The sequence below is a fragment of the Anser cygnoides genome, chromosome 27 (genome assembly GCF_040182565.1).
Source record: "Anser cygnoides isolate HZ-2024a breed goose chromosome 27, Taihu_goose_T2T_genome, whole genome shotgun sequence".
Lineage (NCBI taxonomy): Eukaryota > Metazoa > Chordata > Aves > Anseriformes > Anatidae > Anser > Anser cygnoides.
The window spans coordinates 127920-145839 of NC_089899.1; the positions used below are offsets into that span (position 1 = coordinate 127920).

A 17920-nucleotide genomic window follows, 5' to 3' on the forward strand; every position below is an offset into this window, starting at 1 on the left:
CGACGAGGCGCGCAGGCGCGCTGTTCCTCGCCCCGCCCTCGTCGCAGGAGCGCGCAGCCGCAGCCTGCCCCGGCGCTCGGGCGCATGCGCGGCCCGGCAGGCCTTACGGCGAGCCGCCCCCTGCCTGCGCTGCCGCTCACGCTGCGTCCCAGGCTCCGCCTCTTCCCGCCCCCCTCCCCTCCGAGCCTGCGCGGAGCGGGCTCGTCTTCCCCCTCCCCTCAGTGCGTCTCGGCTTCCCCACCATTTTGTGCTGCGATCGCAAGGTTAGCTCCCTGCTTGCGCCGCGTCCTGTCGTGCGCTTGGGCTCGAGGCGGGATACCGAAGGGGCCGTGATGGCGGAAAGTCAACCCGCGGCCGGGCTGGGGGACTTAACCACCCTCGGCGGAGCCCCAGCTCTCGGCTCGGAACCCGAAACCCGGCGGCTGAGCGAGCTGCGGGTCATCGACCTGCGCGCTGAGCTCAAACGCCGTAACCTGGACAGCGGCGGCAACAAGAGCGTCCTGACGGAGCGCCTCAGGAAGGTAGGGCGCGAGCCGGGGGGGGGAAGGGCGCGCTGCTCATCCGGGCCCTTTGTTCCCTGGCCGAGGCCCCTGGGCGCATGCGCGCTGGCGGCGCAGCCCGGCGGCCCGGCTGGGGGGGGGCGGGGGGGTGCGGCCGCCGTCGCAGCGGCGCCGCCGTCGCCTCCCGGGCCGCCGCTTCCCTCCGCAGCACCGTGCCGCGGTGCTGCTTCCTGCCGTCACGCCGAGCCTACCCGCGGGGTTCCTTGGATCCATTCCTTTGACGTGCAGTTCTCTGACCTCGCTCCCCGAGCCCGCGATCTTCCCCTCGCGTCCTTCCCCCGGTTCTTTCTCTTGCGTACTCTGCGCGCCCTTCACCTCGTTTGCCTCCCTGCTGAGAGTGTACCCCTTTTTCACAGACTTCTATAAGGCCAGAACAGTGTAATCGGTCCTGGTTCCTCTATGGCTTCTAATAGCCCTCAGCACATTAAAGGGAAAAAAAAAAAGTGTGTGAGTTCCTGTAGTGGTCGTTGTCAATTTTGGTTTTGTTTTGTTTCGTTTTTTGGTTTTTTTCCTGACAAAATGCTTATCCACTGGATAGAGAGCCTTGTTTACAGATGGGGGAGGACTTTGCTCCTGAACTGTAGGTTGACTTGTCTGGGGGGTTGTGTTATAGCACCTTATTGCTTGTGTGTCTGATGGCTGATGTGGCTGCCTGGCTGCATGATCTGAGCTAGAGGGAGATGCTGTTATTTCCTTCTGACATTCTTAAAAGTGCGTACAAGCAAACAGTACAACACATATTGTATTGCTGTCTCCAACAGGCAATTGAGGATGAAGGAGGAGATCCTGATGAAATTCCTGTGGCTTCAGAACTGACCAAGAGAATGCCAAAAAGAACTAGTAAAGGTACAAAATCCAGACAAATACAGCTGTATTTTATTGTAGCTGGAACTTAACAGTACAGTGGTCATTCATTTTATTTTGCTGGCTTATGTAAAAAATAAAAGCTTCGTGCCTTTTATGTTGCAGAGAATGGTAAAACTCTGTTGCATTAGCGAGCAAGGACAACAATAATAGGACAACTAGGTGTACTTCCATTAGCAAGTCCTGAAACCTGTAGACAAGGACTTAAAGTTGCAGGTGTTTCTCTACTTGTGACCAGGAATTCAGAATTGTGTTGGGACAGAGCAAGCAGCTGTGGTGTGAGCTCTCATTGCAAGCTCTGCCAATGTATATTAATCTGGATCCGCAACACCCCAGTTACTAATTTCTTTGCCAGAACTATGCATGTAGTTTTTCCTTTTTTTTCTTTGAAGCTCTTGAACCTCCATCATCGTGACATGTTTTTAAGTGCAAGGAATTACAGTACTCTAGGAATAATCAAAAAGCATTATTGCACAAATAAAAACAAGTATAAATTTTGTTAGTGTCATGCTTCGTTTTATAACTGTATTGTTTTGAAAAACTATTTTGAATTACTCATTGCTGATTGAAGTATGTTTTGCCTCAAGAACTTTAAATATTGATGTTGGTCATGTTACGCATGGCTTATTGTCATTGCTCATAGCCAGTTTTTGAAAGACTTTCTGAAATTTATTTTTAAGCTGCTTCCTTTAAGGTAACACAGGGGAGGGGAAAAAAAAGAGCAGCTGATTTTTAGCAGTGTTACAAATTTGCTGGTGACAAATATGGCTGAACACAGTCAGTGTGTCCAGGATCTTAGACATGAAGATGAATTCTAAATCAGTTTAATTATTTAATTTCTTAAATGAAAAGCAGGAGGTTTTGTAACAACTCATTTTTCTGAACGTAACACCTTCCTAGGCAATGTTGCCTTTTTAAGTCTTGGTAGTGTTGTGTCATGAGAGGTGCTTAGCTGTTGAAAAATAGAATAGAATAGAGTAGTTCAGTTGGAAGGGACCTAGAAAGATCATCTAATCCAACTGCTTGACGACTTCGGGGCTAACCAAAAGCTAAAGCGTATTAATGAAGGCATTGTCCAAATGCGTCTTGAACACCGGTGTGTGGAGCATCAGCCACTTCTCTAGGAAATCTGTTTCAGTGTTTGACCACCCTCACAGTAAAAATAAATTTCCTAATGCCCATTCCGAACCTCCCAAGTGCAGCTTTGAACCATTCCCACATTTCCTGTCATGTCCTGTCATGGGTGAAGGGAGGAAGACCAGCACCTCCCCTGCTCAAGATGTTTCACCTAACTGGGCTACTTCAATTTCATGTGCATGCCATATACTTGTAAAGAGTAGTTAGTCTTCACTTACATCCAGACAGACCTGGACTTCTGAATCAGGGTCTTAATGATTATTCATTGAAACAGTATTAACTAGATGAGTTGGCAAAGAATTGATGTGTTACGAAATTTAGTCCTATTTCTCACTTCAGTTATATCTTTTTTTCAGGAAGAAAACCAGAGGAGGAAGGTGCTGAAGACAATGGACTAGAAGAAAACTCCAGAGATGGGCAAGTAAGTGAAACCAGGATTGCATTTACTAAGCATATGCATCATTTAAAACTCAATAAATAAACACCTACCCTTTCTGTTTCTATAGGAAGATATTGAAGCAAGCCTGGATACCTTACAAGATATTGACATGATGGATATTAGTGTGTTAGATGAAGCTGAAATAGACAACAGCAGTGCTGTAGACTGTGGAGAAGACTATAGTCCTGATAATATTCTTGATTCACTGTCTGATAATAAAGACAACGTTGATGCAGAGATGAAAGAACTTCCAGATCAGCTAACAGAAAATGAGGCAAGTAAAGGTCTTTGAGAATTTTAAGATATTTGATACGTAAATGGGCACATGAATGAGTTACTTCCATAAAATATAGGACATGCATATAATGTGGATTCTGTTTCATTTTTAACAGTTCTTGTGTCCTGTGCTCCTGTGTTAGATAAGGGAGATTTGGGGGCATTTCATTTTTTGGAAAAGTGGAAACCTAAGTCAACTTCACTTCTAGCTTCTTTAAGTTAGAAAATAAAGTTAAAAATTGGAGGGGGGGGGGAAATGGAAAAAACAGGTTATGCAAAATAACCAAAGAAACATGAAATACCAGGCTTCCTTCTAAATCAGAGTAACTTTGAAGTATACAATATTATGTTGAAATTAAAGGTAACTGGAAAAAATATTCTCCTGCTAGGATTTAATGATCAAGAATATTTATATGTTAGTCCTCTTGGGTAACATTCTTAACTAGCAATCGAGATCTTCTAAGTATTGAAAAATATTTCTCATATTATTGCTGGGGAAAATGGAATTACAGTAGTATTTCTCAGTAAGCTAACTTTGCTTTTTGTAGGGAATGCTATAATTTCTTTTTTACTCTTTTCAGGAAGATTATGATGAAATTGAAAACAATGTAGATTCCTCTTCTTCTGATTTAATTGAAATGAAGGTAAATTGACAATGCAACCATTTCAGATGGGTTTTTAATGCTATTCACTCTGTGACCATACTACAAAATAGAAAATAATGACTAATACGAATTTTTAACAGAATCCAAGCCATAAGTAATCTTGCTTAGAGTACAGCCTGTCAAATGAGTGTTTTGTTTTGTTTTCCCTACTTTTCAGTCTGCTATCAAGACTTCGTCTTTTCTCTCAAACAAAAATATTCTTGTACTGTAAAGGAAACTGTGCCCCTACCAAAACATAAAACATATACCAAAAGTATTCTAATGAAACCATCTTACTTGGGAGAAGTGATGTTTTAAAAATTACAGTTTTTTTATTTCTCCTGCTGATTATATGAAGTAGTAGCTGGGTTTGATTTTCACTCTAGTTGATGTGGTACATAAACCCCCTTTTTTTTGCCCCCTTTGCTTTAATATTCCCAGTTATGAGGATAATAGTGGATGAAATTTTGGCTTTAATTTGACCAAAACTGCTTATATAAAATATTTATTTCCACTGGATGCTGAGAAGCAACACTAAATGCAGCAGATGAACCGGTGTATTTTTAAATCTTGGAGTTGGGTTGGGGGGTTGGTATTATTCTCTGTTACAAAATACGTACTATAAAATTCTTATTCTGTGTTTATTTCCTGAACAGAAAACGGAGAAACTACACTCGGAGCCAGGTACTGTTAAAGAAAAGCATATTCCTGTCTTTTCAACTAATACTTTTTAAACCATTAACTATTTTAAAACAAACAAACAAACAAACATATCATTTGCATTATTTTTATGATGGACAACCCAGATCATGCAGGGTCATAGAGATTGGAAACCCAATCATATCCCCAGATCTGTGAAGTGATGCTTGTCATTTTTGAAATATTTTCAGTGAAATGAAATGGTTTAAAAACCTGTTAAACTACATAAATGGATTTAGAGAAGTTAATCACAGTTTAAGAGTTAAACATTCTACCTGTAAACAGATCTTGTGATATCGCACACACCTTAACGCTTTAGAGAGCAGTGAAAGCAGTAAAAAGCTATTTTAGGGCGTTAAAAAGTAAAGATTAGTTACTGGATACAGAAGAAAGAAGAGTTTCTTCATGGAAATTTCATACAGATACTTTTCACTTTCTGGACTGCAAACACACTCATGCACCATCAGAAGATGCCCAATTTTCGTGTTGGACTGTCTGCTAAAAGAATTTCACAGAAATTTAAAAATTGAACTCTCAGTGCATTGATATGTTCAGTTAAGCATCTTGGACTTTGGAAGCTAACTAGAGAAGAAACAGAGCTGAACGATTTCATGAAGAATACCAAGGATCAGCCAGAAGGTTTTTGTTAAATCTGTGGGGACGTTTTTCTTCCCTGTTAACATTTTAGGGCTGATAAGGTAGTTTGTCAGACTGCAGTTAGCATAGCACTTTTAACACTGTGTACACTAGGGTTTTCCAATCTCTGTGTAGCTTAGAAGTTCTCTTGGTGTTAGTGTGGCAGCCATGCCAGTTCCACATTTGTGATTGCTGTATTTCCCTGGTGATTAAATCTTGTGCCATTCTATTCCTGTTAAATCCGTAGAAAATGAGAAAATACTCGACATTTTGGGGGAAACTTGTAAATCTGAACTACTTAACGAAGAAACTTCCGAAGTGGAGCAGCCACATGCACAGGAAGCAAGTAACGTGGTGCCAGGCAAGAGGCTAGCAGAGGAAGAGGATGTTCTTGCTGCCGCTCAGTTGGAGGAAGATGCTTTAGATTTGGACAGCAAATCGGCACAAGCTATGTCAAGGAAGGAGGCAAAGCGTTTAGTTGTAGCAAAAGGGGAGAGAAGTGAACAGACAATAGAGGAAGAGAAACTGGACTCTGAATCTTTAGTATTAGAGACCCTAAGCGATCAGAGTAGCAAACGATTCCAAGGCCTGGAAGCCTCTAGTGGGGAAACAGCGGAAAAAGGCGCAGGTCCTGAAGGCAAAGATAGCAAAGAAGATGCCAAGAAAACAGAAGACAAAGCTAATTCTGAGGAATCCCCTGCTACTAGAGAGTCCTCAACCAGTGAGGGCGGTGATCAGAAAAAGAGGTTTGTTTTTTCTCCGTTATAGACCAGATGCTATCTTTTTTCATTGGTCGTTAAGTGATGCGAATAAGCTGTTTCCTTCAATTGGCCACCAAGACTCATGAAATTGTAGCCTATTCCTAAAGAATCTGTTTTATTTCTCCTTGTGCAGACTTTTTTAAACGCAGAGGGTTTGATTTCTTTCCTTCCTCAACCTTCAAAGGTTGTTTTCTTAAATTACTGTTATTTGTAAACTTCTTCCTAATATAAGTCTGTTTAAGAATCTGACCTTCCTTATTTCTTGTCAGATTTCTTAAATCAAGTATATAAAGGTGTGTTTTTGTTTACAACATATTTTCTGGTAGGTATTTAATTTTAGCATTTTTAATAATTTATAGTTAGTAGTTATTCTCTCTGACTTGAATAACAGGATGTTTTGTCTTTAGCCCTGTTGAGGAGGACAGAGATACAAAGATAATCTCAAAAGATGAGAAAGGTATGTTTATTTTCAAAAATAACATTTGAAAAAAATATTCATTGGCGAAGCAGTTTTTGTATTGGATGGAGTGTTTTGGCATGAGAGTGTTGGAATCTGTGCAATTGTTAAATATCATGTTACATTTTTTTCTGAACTTTTAAAAATGTAATTACAACAAACTATTTTATACAAGGAGATCTGTGTCGCACCCTTTTGTTTATATCTTGATCTCCAAAGGCAGATGTTAATACGTGGCAAACATGTCCTTCATTACACTGAAGATACTTACCAACAGCAGTTAGTGAGTTAAGAGCCTTTAATGATTGTTTGGTTTACTATATACTTGTGATTCTTTATACAATCTTCTGTTTTGCGAAAATAATTTGAAATGTAGTATTCACATATTTAAATGGCACCGAAACTTACAGTTTAATATTGTCTTCCAATTGGATTTATGTTATTAAATCTCTATCCACTCAGATCCTATTCACAGTGCAAATTTGCACGATAAACAAGATGTAAATTTCTCGATCAACAGTGCCAGGTGGGGTCTTGCCTGCTCCTTCTTTTCATCATACTTCTTTGTTTTAATATGTCAGGCTGCTGAGTCTCCGTAGCTCACCCTGCTTTTCTTTTCTCTCTTGCCCGTCCAGGGCAGCAAACTTAGAACTGGCTGTTAAATTCTGCTTACCTGATGCTGGCAGGTAGTTCAGTACAGCAAGCATGGAATTCCCATCAGTTCTTATAACTGTCAAGAAATTCATTCTGAGATCTGTCTACTGAGTGAAAAGAAAGGATTTGTTTGGTTTTAATTAAGTTTTACAACACAGTATGAATTCACCATCAGCGGCTTATTCCAGGATTCTGGATTATGACTGTTTGTACAAGCTACCAGACCTTACCATCAGCTCCATCAGGATCTGTTTACCTCTCAGCTGTATTCTTTTATTCTCTTATTTTAGAATATTTTAAGGACCGTTGAAAGGATTCTCTCACTTACCAAAGGACTTAAGAGTTTCTGGGGGAAGGGGGGGGAGGGACACTTGAAAAAGTCTTCTAGAAGTTTCTAGAAGTCCTCCACTGTCAGTTTCAAGCCGTTCCCTTGAGTCCTATCTCTGGTCTCCAGAGAGAAGAAATCAGTGCCTGCCTCTCCGCTCCCCCTTGTGAGGAAGTTGTAGACCATGATGAGGTCTCCCCTAAAGTCTCCTATTTTCCCGGCTGAATAATCTTAAGTAACTTCAGCCGCTCCTCATATATCTTCCCCTCTAGATACCTTACCATCTTTGTTACCCTAATAATAACAGAATGTTTTTTGAAGATTTAAATTTAAAGATCATTCCCTGTTTTTTTTATTTATTTATTTTTTATTTTCCAATAGTACATTTATCTATAAAAGAAGAATTAAACCAGGAATCAGTGAAATCATGGAAGAGCTGGTTAGACTTGCTTGTCACAATTTGTGGAGATGCTCCTGAGTCAGTCATTTAGGAATAACAGATATCTGGGCAATGAGGAACCATCTCTCACTGTCTAAGACATGTTTATGAGTGCCAGAGTTTAACTTGGACCCTTTTTAATCACTAGGCCATGGATTTTCAAGTACCTACACATTTATAAAACTGTTTTTCCATTTTGGGTGCCAAACTGGGAAAGTGTTCTGTAGTTCTTGCATAGCTGAAGAATAGTTGCATAGTTGAACAATGCTAGGTCTTTTCTGACTCCAGTAACTGAAGTCTCATGTGAACCATTTGTACCCCAGCTGTGGAATCCATGTAGGCAGACATTCAGGAAGAGATTTTCTTGCTTATATGCTGAATTTTTTTGCCTGAGAGGTACAGTTAATCTGCATCCCGCTGTCATTCCTTAAGAATTGAGGAGGTAAAGGCAAGACATGAGCATATGTGGGTACTGTCACAGTTCCCACAAGCCTAGCCGGTCTTCAACCTTTTCCTGTAAGTGCAAAGTTACTGGGACCTATCCTTACACATTCTGAACAGCCACAGTTATTTCAGAGATGCCATAGTCCAGTTTCTTTCTTGAGGAATGATCTGACATACCTCTGTTGCACAGAACAAAGCCTGTAGTTCTATCTTAAAGGTTTTGTTTTTTTAATACTAGTTGCCTTCAGGAATGTGAATTATTAGGGGATGACTGTTACACTTTACATTTCCTTTGCTCTATGATTTAAAAAATAAGATTTGTGGAACTGTTCGTTTTAGTTCAGAAATAATTGAAATAATTAGGATTTGGGGTGTGTGTGTGTGTGTTTGTTTGTTTTCCTGATTAGGTTGCACTGCCAGCAGTTCTGGTAGAAACTTTTGGGTGAGTGGACTTGCTTCTACTACCAGAGCTACAGATTTGAAGAATCTGTTTAGCAAATATGGGAAGGTAAGGGTCTTCCTGTGTTTGTGTCCTGTCCCCTCCCCTTTAACTGTCTTAAGACTTTATATGATTTTGTCACTGCAAGTGTCAGTGGGATAACAGGAAAAAAGCCTGCACAAGTCCAAATGACTGCTGTTTTATTTTATCTCTTACTTCCAAACAAAAATAAAAATCTTTTTCCAGTCCTTATGTAAACAGCCAGTCATTGTTTATGTATTTTTCTGTGTCCTGTGATGTAGTATAGTATCTTTGCTCACTGGAAGTTCACAGTAAACAAAGAACACTTATTTATTAAAGACATACTTAGGACTAAGTTGAGAAAAGTTGGAAAGTTGAATATGAGTCAGCAGTGTGGCCCGGCCGCCAAAAGAGCCAGTTATAGCCTGGGATGCATCAGGCACAGCGCTACTAGCCAGTTGAGGGAAGGGATTGTCCTGCTGTGCTTTGGTGTGGCCTCACCTCCATGTACTGTGTGCAGTTCGGGGCACCACAATATAAGAAGGGCATAAAACTATCGGAGAGTGGCCGCAGGAGAGCAACGAAGATGGTGAAGAGTCTAGAGGGAAAGATGTGTTAGGAGCGGCTGAGGAAAGATGTGTGAGGAGAGGCTCTTCAGCCTAAAGAAGAGACTGAATGGTGACGACTTTGCAGCCTTACAGCTTCCTCATGAGGGGGATCAGCAGACACCGATCTTCTCTCTGGTAACCATTAATGGGACCAAGGGAACGGTGTGAAGCTGCATCAGAGGAGGTTCAGTTTGGATAATAGGAAAATGTTTTTCACTGGGAGGGTGTTTGGGTACTGGAACAGGCTTCCCGGGGCAGTGGTCATGGCACTGAGCCTGCTGGAGTTCAGGAAGCGTTTGGACAATGCTCTTGGACATGTTTTTTGATTTTTCGGGTGGTCCCCTGCAGACCCAGGAGTTTGACTCGATGATCCTTGTGGGTCCCTTCCAACTCCAGATATTCTACAATTGTACTTGTTGTTAAATGGTGGGCATTTGTTACGGTGAGTGTAACGTATCTTTCTTTTGGAAAGGTGGTTGGTGCAAAAGTGGTCACCAATGCTCGCAGCCCTGGTGCTCGCTGTTACGGCTTTGTTACGATGTCTACAGCTGAGGAAGCAACAAAGTGTATTACTCACCTCCACAAAACAGAGTTACATGGGAAAATAATTTCTGTAGAAAAAGTGAGTATTGATCTTCGAAGATATCTTGTTACCATTACATTGTACAAATAATTGAAACCACAATCTCAGCTGATGTGCAAAATAAATTTCAGGCAAAAAATGAACCTGCTGGGAAGAAGCCAACTGAAAAAAAAGAGAACGAGGTGAAGAAAGAAACAGTCAGTGAGAGGTACTGTTTGAAAAATTCTGTGTTCAGAGATTTTGCTGTTCTTCAGTTTATGTTGATTTGTCAGGGAAAAAGTTACAGTAAGAATTTCTGTGACAAAAAGTACATTTTTCTAACTCTTAGTACAAGATTGCTCTTGATGCACCATATCTAACTTAGTTGTTTCTGTTACATGCTTTAAGGTAGGCATTGGAAGTATTGCATTTGCAAGCATACCTTTCCATTTAACTGTAATTTTTTTTCCGGTACAGAGTGGTGCTTTTGTGTCATAAACCTACAGGCTATTTGAAATTTTTGATTGATATGTTGCTGTTTCTTCATTACATTAGAGAACAGGGCTTTCTCATGTTGATGTGATCACAGTGAAAGATCAGGTGCCCAAGATCATGTTTCCAGAATGTGTTCCTCTTCAGTGTTATGCTTTTTCTCGCTTCAGAACTACTTAAAGTAGCTGAAAAAGACACTATGAAAGAGTGAATAAAACACTAATTATCTTTAATAATCTTCTTGAGGTGTAACACCTATTAAATGCTAGTTGCTGAGAAGTTTTTGCCTTCATTTCACCTAGTCCTTGGGAAGGCTTGCCTGGGCACTAGTGTTAACTTACTGGTGGCTTGGCAGTTCCACTGCAAAAACGGTTCACGTTTACGTTTCATAACTGTCGTGTCTTATAAGAATCTTTGTGGGCATTAAGTACATAGTAGTGTGGTTGATTTATTTATTTATTTCCCTTTTGCCTCCAGTTGAGATATCTGAATCTCAGCCAGGTTTTTATGAAAACTGCACAGCATGGTCTGATTGTCTTACGTTACGGTGGAAAAAGTTATAGAAAGAAATCTGTGGGAATTTAACTATGTCTGTCTTAGCAAATCAGAATTCTACTTTGTTAATATGTTGCTAGCATCTTTCTTTATTTTTTTCTCTTACTCTGTATCAGTCTAATCTGTATCAATATCTATTTATAGACCGGGCAGTATTAAAAGGGATGAGAAATCTGACCAAAAGGATGATTCTAAAAAGACTGAAGACAAAGATGAAAAAGAAAGAAAAGATAAAGATGAACTGAAGCCTGGTTCATCAGATCAACCTAAAACTAACAAATCAGGTAATTTGTCTATTCTTTTTTCTTAGAATAAAAGATATGGTTAAATATAAACAATTAATTATAGGTAGTTTCCAGAGGCTACCGATATTCTGGAATGATTTCAGGTTCTAACTTGGAAGTCCAGATAGTGTAATGGAGGGCTGTTGACATTTTATCAGCCTTAACAGAAACACTTGGAAGAGGTGCAGTGAAAAAATGCTTTTTGAAGAGGGGTTTAAATGCCTATTTTCACGTTCCAGAGGAGGTAGCTTCTAGCATAGAAACGTGTGGCTTATGCTATGTAGTTTGACTCTTTTTTCCACCTCTTTCTGTTCAACCTCTGATTTATATAGGAAGTAAAGGAACAGAGAGAACTGTAGTAATGGATAAATCCAAAGGAGAACCTGTTATCAGTGTGAAAACATCAACTGCATCAAAAGACAGAGTAAGTAATGTTTTTGCATAGGAAACATGATGTATAAATTTTCCTTCAAAACAGATAAGGAATCCCACTAAGATGCATCTTTCTACATTTGTCTTACTGATCTGTCTAATCAGAGTTTCTGTAATCTGGATTTAGATCTTAATTAGTAGAATACTTTTCATACAGCTGATATGTGCTCAGCAATGAAATCCTGCCAAACTAAATGTGGGAAGGTAAGTACTGTGTTGTTATGTGTCTGCAATGTTTAGGAAAAAAAAAAGTTGGGGCCAAGCTTTGGGACATGGTATGTATGAATGGAAATAGAGCATTGAGTACTGCTTGTAATAGTTGTCCTTTCATAAATGTACTCCATTAAGTTTTTCTGTACTTCAATATTAAATACAGAGCATTAAGAGCCAGGATCGCAAATCAGAGAGCAGAGAGAGACAAGGCATTGTGCCATTTGACAAAATTAAAGCACAGCGAAAAATGAGGGAGGCAGAACAGCGCCGGTAAGAGCAACAGTTAAATTGTTTTAAGTCTTTTTTTATAGAATTAATGCAATTTTCTTTAATTAAACTGTCTAAGAGAGAGTTTGTTTTATTTTTTTTTTTTTACTTGTCATTTGTTATATGTGTGTGGGCCACATACCTACTGAACTGGGAAGGTATGGATTATTGACTATTAATACTGAGCTTGAATTTGTTTGGGAAAAAAAATGCAGTTTCTTTTTTGGTCTTTTTCCATTCTCTAGATTTAGATAATCAGCTCTCCTTAGCTGAGCACACGTTATACTAGAGGTGAAATAATCATTCTAAACTTGCCACACTGAAATACATAGGGAAAGAACAGGAGAAAGGTTGTTTTTCTCAGAATATTCTCCTGACCATATAGGATTATTTGCCCCAAAGGTGGGTTTTGTGGAAGTAATAAGATCACTCTCTAAATATAAGTAATTAGTGTGTACACTGAGTGTCTTCCCTTACTGCCCCACACCCCAGAACTAATTTACAGGAGCTCACACAAGTTTGCAGTCACTGTGGTTTAAATTTTTCCCATTTTTACTTCCTTTATTTGTTGAAGTATCAGATCTGTAACCTTTCATTCCGTTAAAATAGTACACGTGAGCGTCGGGAGAGACAGCAGCATCTGCAGACTATCCGGGAACGTGAAGAAAGGGAGAGGCTTGAGATTGCTCGTGAAAGACTGGAAATTGAAAGGCAACGTCTTGAACGAGAGCGAATGGAAAGAGAGAGACTGGAGAGAGAACGGATGCATATAGAGCATGAAAGGAGAAGAGAACAAGATCGCATTCAGAGAGAAAGAGAAGAGTTGCGACGCCAGCATGAACAACTGCGCTATGAACAAGAACGTCGGTCTGCAATGAGAAGACCATATGACATAGATGGCAGGTAAAGCCAACTGATACAAGCAGAGAACGTTTTGCTGCTAGGTTGTGTCTCATCAGCCTGCGCTATGAAAAACTCCATATAGTCTCAGCTTCTGTTAATCTGCTGTCATTGACTGCACTGAGATGATAGTGTGTGGAAACCTCCAAATATCCTGATTTTTTTTCTGCTGCCTTTTTGAACTTATTTACATGCTTTTGGTTTGCGTATTGTGGAGGGAAGGAACAATATCAAAAGTTATTTAACCTGACTAAAATCAATGTACCTTTTATTTCAGGAGAGATGATCCATACTGGCCAGAAGCAAAACGAATGGCAATGAACGATAGGTACCATTCAGATTTTGGTCGCCAGGACCGCTTCCATGACTTTGATCACAGGGATCGTGGCCGTTACCAAGACCATTCAATAGACAGGTTGGTGTCTTACCTCCACTGTGTTGTCTGAAATCAAGGGAAAAATGTATTTAGTGTCATATTTTGCTGCTTTTTCTTCACTGCGTGTTTATTTTGCATTTCATAATTTTAAGCATAATTTAGTGGCTGTGGACTTTGGCTGTGATTTAAGCATGATTTAGTGGCTGTGGCCATACGCAACCATGAAGAGATCTGTGCCATGAATTAAATTTTCCGGCAGAGCTTGTTCAGAGTGTTCTGCTTGTAAAGCTGTTTGACAGATTTGTAGGATTCTAAAAAAAAAAACCCTCTAAATAATATTGTAGGTACCTAGCATCTTAGCAGAGAATATTCTGTTTCATACCTTAGAATTAACTAGATTTTCCAGGAAGCTAAAATGTGTCATAACTTCCATATGTTCCTGCTATTTTTCAGATTTTTCATCTGTGTTGTTACACAAATCTGTGTAACAACACCGATTTTTTTATCGGTGTTGTTACACATACACACTGCTGTATGTTTTACTACTATGGTCTGATTTTAATTGCCTGTTTGTAGGAGAGATGGATCAAGGACAATGATGGGAGATCGGGATGGACAAGTGAGTTGCTTTATAAAGCTACAAAAATAACTTCCTATAAATAGGTTTTACATAGTGTGATTCAAATCAAAATTTAGTAGTTAATAAGTAAATCATAATGCCAGATGTATGTATGCATAACAAGATAGTCTCATTTTCATTAATAAAATGAAATGTACTTCAGAGACTTACTATGTAAGATACAGTTACTCTGTTACTCAGTAAACAAAACAAGTGAAGTATGTCAAAGAAGTAGATTATAGAAGAGATTGCTATAGAGAAGGCAAAAGTACAGGAACACAAAATCTACTCTATAAGGTAGTATGGAAATAACAGCAAAACTAGCGTAGATGTTCATGTGCTTTTGGGATCTGAGGGGAAAGGACCTTCATGACATGCTCAAGCAGTGCGAGATGAATGTTGTGGAGTCACTGAATGCTCAGCTGCCCTTCACTGATGGCTGAGCTTCAGATTAGAGATTCAGAGAGACCTGGACAGGCAGGAGAATTGGGCAGAGAAGAATCTCATTCAACAAGAAGAAATAAAGTCCTGCCACTGAGGAGGAATAACGCTGTGTACCACTACAGGCTGAGGACCAACCGGCTGGAAAACAGCTCTGCAGAGCAGGATTTGAGACGTCATGGTAGACAACAAGCTGACTGTGAAACAGCAGTGCATCCTCACAGCGAAGGTCAATAGCATCCTGGGCTATATCAGGAAGAATGTTGCCACAGTAGGTCAAGAGAGGTGATCATTCCTCTCTATTCAGCACTGGTGAGGCCACATTTGGAGTACTGTGGCCCGTACTGAGTCCCCACAACAAGAAAGAACAGAACTTAATGGAGCAAATGCAGCACAGGGTCACAAAGATGATTAAGGGCCAGAAGCATCTTTCCCGTGAGGAGAGGCTGATAGAGCTGGGACTGCTCAGTCTGGAGATCAGAAGGTCCAGGGGGTATCTTACCAATATGCACTGCTACCTAATGGGAGGCTATGGAGAAGATGGAGCCAGGCTCTTCTCAGTAGTGCCTGCTGGAAGACAAGAGTCAACAGGCATACTGAAACACATGAAATTTCATCTGAAGGAAAAAGGAGAAGAAAAAGAAACTTCTTTAAACTGTGAACGTGGTCTAACACTGGAACAGGTTGCATAGTGAAGTTGTAAAGCCTCTAGCTGTGGAGATATTCAAAACCCAAGGATGGTCCTGGACAGCCTGCTTTGGCTGACCCTTTCTGAGTTAGGAAGGTTAGACTAGATGGTCTCAGGAGATGCCTTGCATCCTAAACGATTGTGAGAGTGAATAATTATGTCCAAGCAATTTTCAAGAACTATAGAGTCAGTTAGGGGCACTCATATAAATGTTCTTTGCTTTTTAGCATTATCCAGATGAGCGCCACGGAGGACCAGACCGTCACTCACGAGACTCTCGGGAAAGTTGGGGTAGCTATGGATCTGATAGAAGAATGAGTGAAAGTAGGGGGATACCCCCACAGTCACGGTCAGTACATTTAACTGAAACTATTTTTTTCTTGTGCGTTTAGTGAATATTTTTGTATGTGAAAGTGTGATGTGTTTTTTGAAAGTACAATTCTTTTTTTCCAAGTTTCACTCCTGAGTTTGTTCTCTTTTGGAGGGGACTACACTTGAGTAGCTCTTTCAGCTTGCCTTGTATATCGAAATACGTATCTTGGCATGATTTTTTTAAAGTAACTTCTTGTCTGAAAGTCCTCGTGTTTTCAGTTAATTTTACTTAACATTTCTGTCAAAGCTTGACACTTTCAGGATAGCGGTTCTTCCAAGGTTTGTAGTTGCTGACAGCATCGTCCTGTCAGATGTTTGAAAAGAACACCAGTCAATGAAATGCTTACAGAATGGGGAGAGGGTGTTATTGTGTGTATTGTGGATTTTTTAATAAATGCTATGAGTAAGCCAGCCTACAGAAAACACCATAAACAACTTGACTGGTCAAAACCACAATCTAAGATTGTTTGGAGGAAATGAGGACATCAATGTAGCATAAACCCGATGAAAAAAATCTATTTTCATATTTGTCCTTGTAGAGAGGTTGGGATTGAAGGCCTATTACTAAGATTTGACTAAATAGATAATATAAGACTGGCATATACCTTGGTAAATTATTTGAATAAGTTTGTGACAGGTGTTTTCACTTGAATTTATTTTGTGTGCTCTGCCTACCTAATGTGAAAAGGTATGATTTTAATACTTTTTGCAGGGATGGACGTGACTGGGGAGATCATGGTCGAAAGTTTGAAGGACATCAAGATCGTTCATGGCAGAGCAGTGTGGATGGAGGAATGATAGGACGGGATCACGAGAGATGGCAAGGTATGCTTCTTGCACAATGGCTCATTAGGTGTAGTACTTACAGCAGAAAATACAGGCATTATCCTTGGATATGAAGTAAAATTTACCGTGGATTTAAAGAATTTTTTTTTTTTTGTTAAGGTGGAGGTAGAGGGAGACCTGGCCATGTGATGCATCGTGGAGGCATGTCAGGGTAAGAAGTTTAAAAAGAGCAAAGCATTTCTTCATGTTAGTTTCTTTTCCTTTTTAAGGTGTGTCTCCTGTATTTAACTTAGCCAAAGAAGCATTTTATGGGAACATCAGTTATCTAATTTATTTAAATGTCAACGAATAATAAAATATTCCTGTGGTTCTTACATAGTACATCTTCTTGAAGAGAACGAAATCACACAAAAAGTATTAAAACAAAAAAGTCACCCATTATTTCAATCTGACTACCGCAGTCAGAAGAAAAAAATAACTTCTGAATCACTTTCTAGGCGGGGAGGTTTCATCCAAGGTGGCAACCAAAGTCAGATGATGCATGGAGGAGGAATGCAAGGAGAAGGATTTGCTGGCCAGGAGAGAGCAAGCAGACCCAATGATCCCCGTTTCAACCGTCGCTATTGAATGTGTTTTAATTTTTAACGCAAGGTGGCAACTGAAATGAATTTGTCACCCAGGGTTACCATTAATTGTAACTTAAGGGTTACTGTAAGTGTATTTTTTTTAAGCTGCTGCCATATTATGTCACTCAATCCAATGTGAACTCATTTGTTTTTGTAATGTGTTGTTCATATCCCATTTTAAATGTCTGTTAATGAAGCATTCCATTTTCCATAAATAAAAAAGTTTACAGTTACTTGATTTGTTTCAGTAGTCCCTGGAAAGCTAATTTATTCAGCTATATGTTAAACTATGTAACTTTCTTTCAAAGATGAAAGAGCAGAATGCCTTACAGGCCTCCCTTTGCAGTTTCAGTAGCAGACAGCTCCCAGAAATACATTGAAATAGAGTGTTACTTTACAGGTTTTAAAATCAATTAGCATACACACCAGCATGAGAAAATTAATACATTGCAGTTGTCAAAGTTCAAGCAATCTTCCACTGCAAAACTGATTTAAAGATCCTGTAGAACAAGTGGTGAAGAAGGCCATCCAGCCTGTCTGCTCAGCAAAGGAATCCAATTCACACCATCTTACCTACTTTTATTTCTATAGGTCACAAACCAGACTTGGCAAAACATTTGACTTAAACTCAGCAATCGTGTGAAACGATCAGTTGTTTACTGAATATATTCATTGCCATTAAGATGTAGTAAGAGGAGTATAGGTGGACTAGGTCAAAAGGCTCTTCCCAGTCAGTATTCTTTCCCTTCTAGTGGCAGATACTTACAGAAAAGTATGTCAGGACAGAGTACATACAGAGCAATCCTATTGTTACTGAACTGGGTGATAAACTCCCAGTTTCTGGCACTCCATGGTTTACTGACCTTTAGCTTCTATCTAGACCATTAGGTTTAAGAGCCACTGA

At 39.9% G+C, this 17920-nt stretch overlaps 1 protein-coding gene across 1 annotated transcript; it reads left to right on the plus strand.

Annotated features, from left to right (window-relative positions):
* The first annotated feature begins 189 nt into the window (after window positions 1-189).
* Window positions 190-17254, plus strand: LOC106049553 (scaffold attachment factor B1-like). Its single transcript, XM_066984052.1, has 21 exons — window positions 190-521; window positions 1322-1406; window positions 2918-2982; window positions 3068-3278; window positions 3862-3920; window positions 4577-4604; window positions 5503-6001; window positions 6424-6473; window positions 8743-8843; window positions 9876-10025; window positions 10118-10194; window positions 11157-11296; window positions 11629-11720; window positions 12105-12211; window positions 12818-13111; window positions 13386-13523; window positions 14061-14103; window positions 15460-15581; window positions 16317-16429; window positions 16550-16601; window positions 16888-17254. Exons 1-21 carry the CDS (start codon window positions 333-335, stop codon window positions 17015-17017), a joined length of 2745 nt encoding a protein of 914 aa, XP_066840153.1. The 5' UTR covers window positions 190-332; the 3' UTR covers window positions 17018-17254.
* Window positions 17255-17920: the final 666 nt, after the last annotated feature.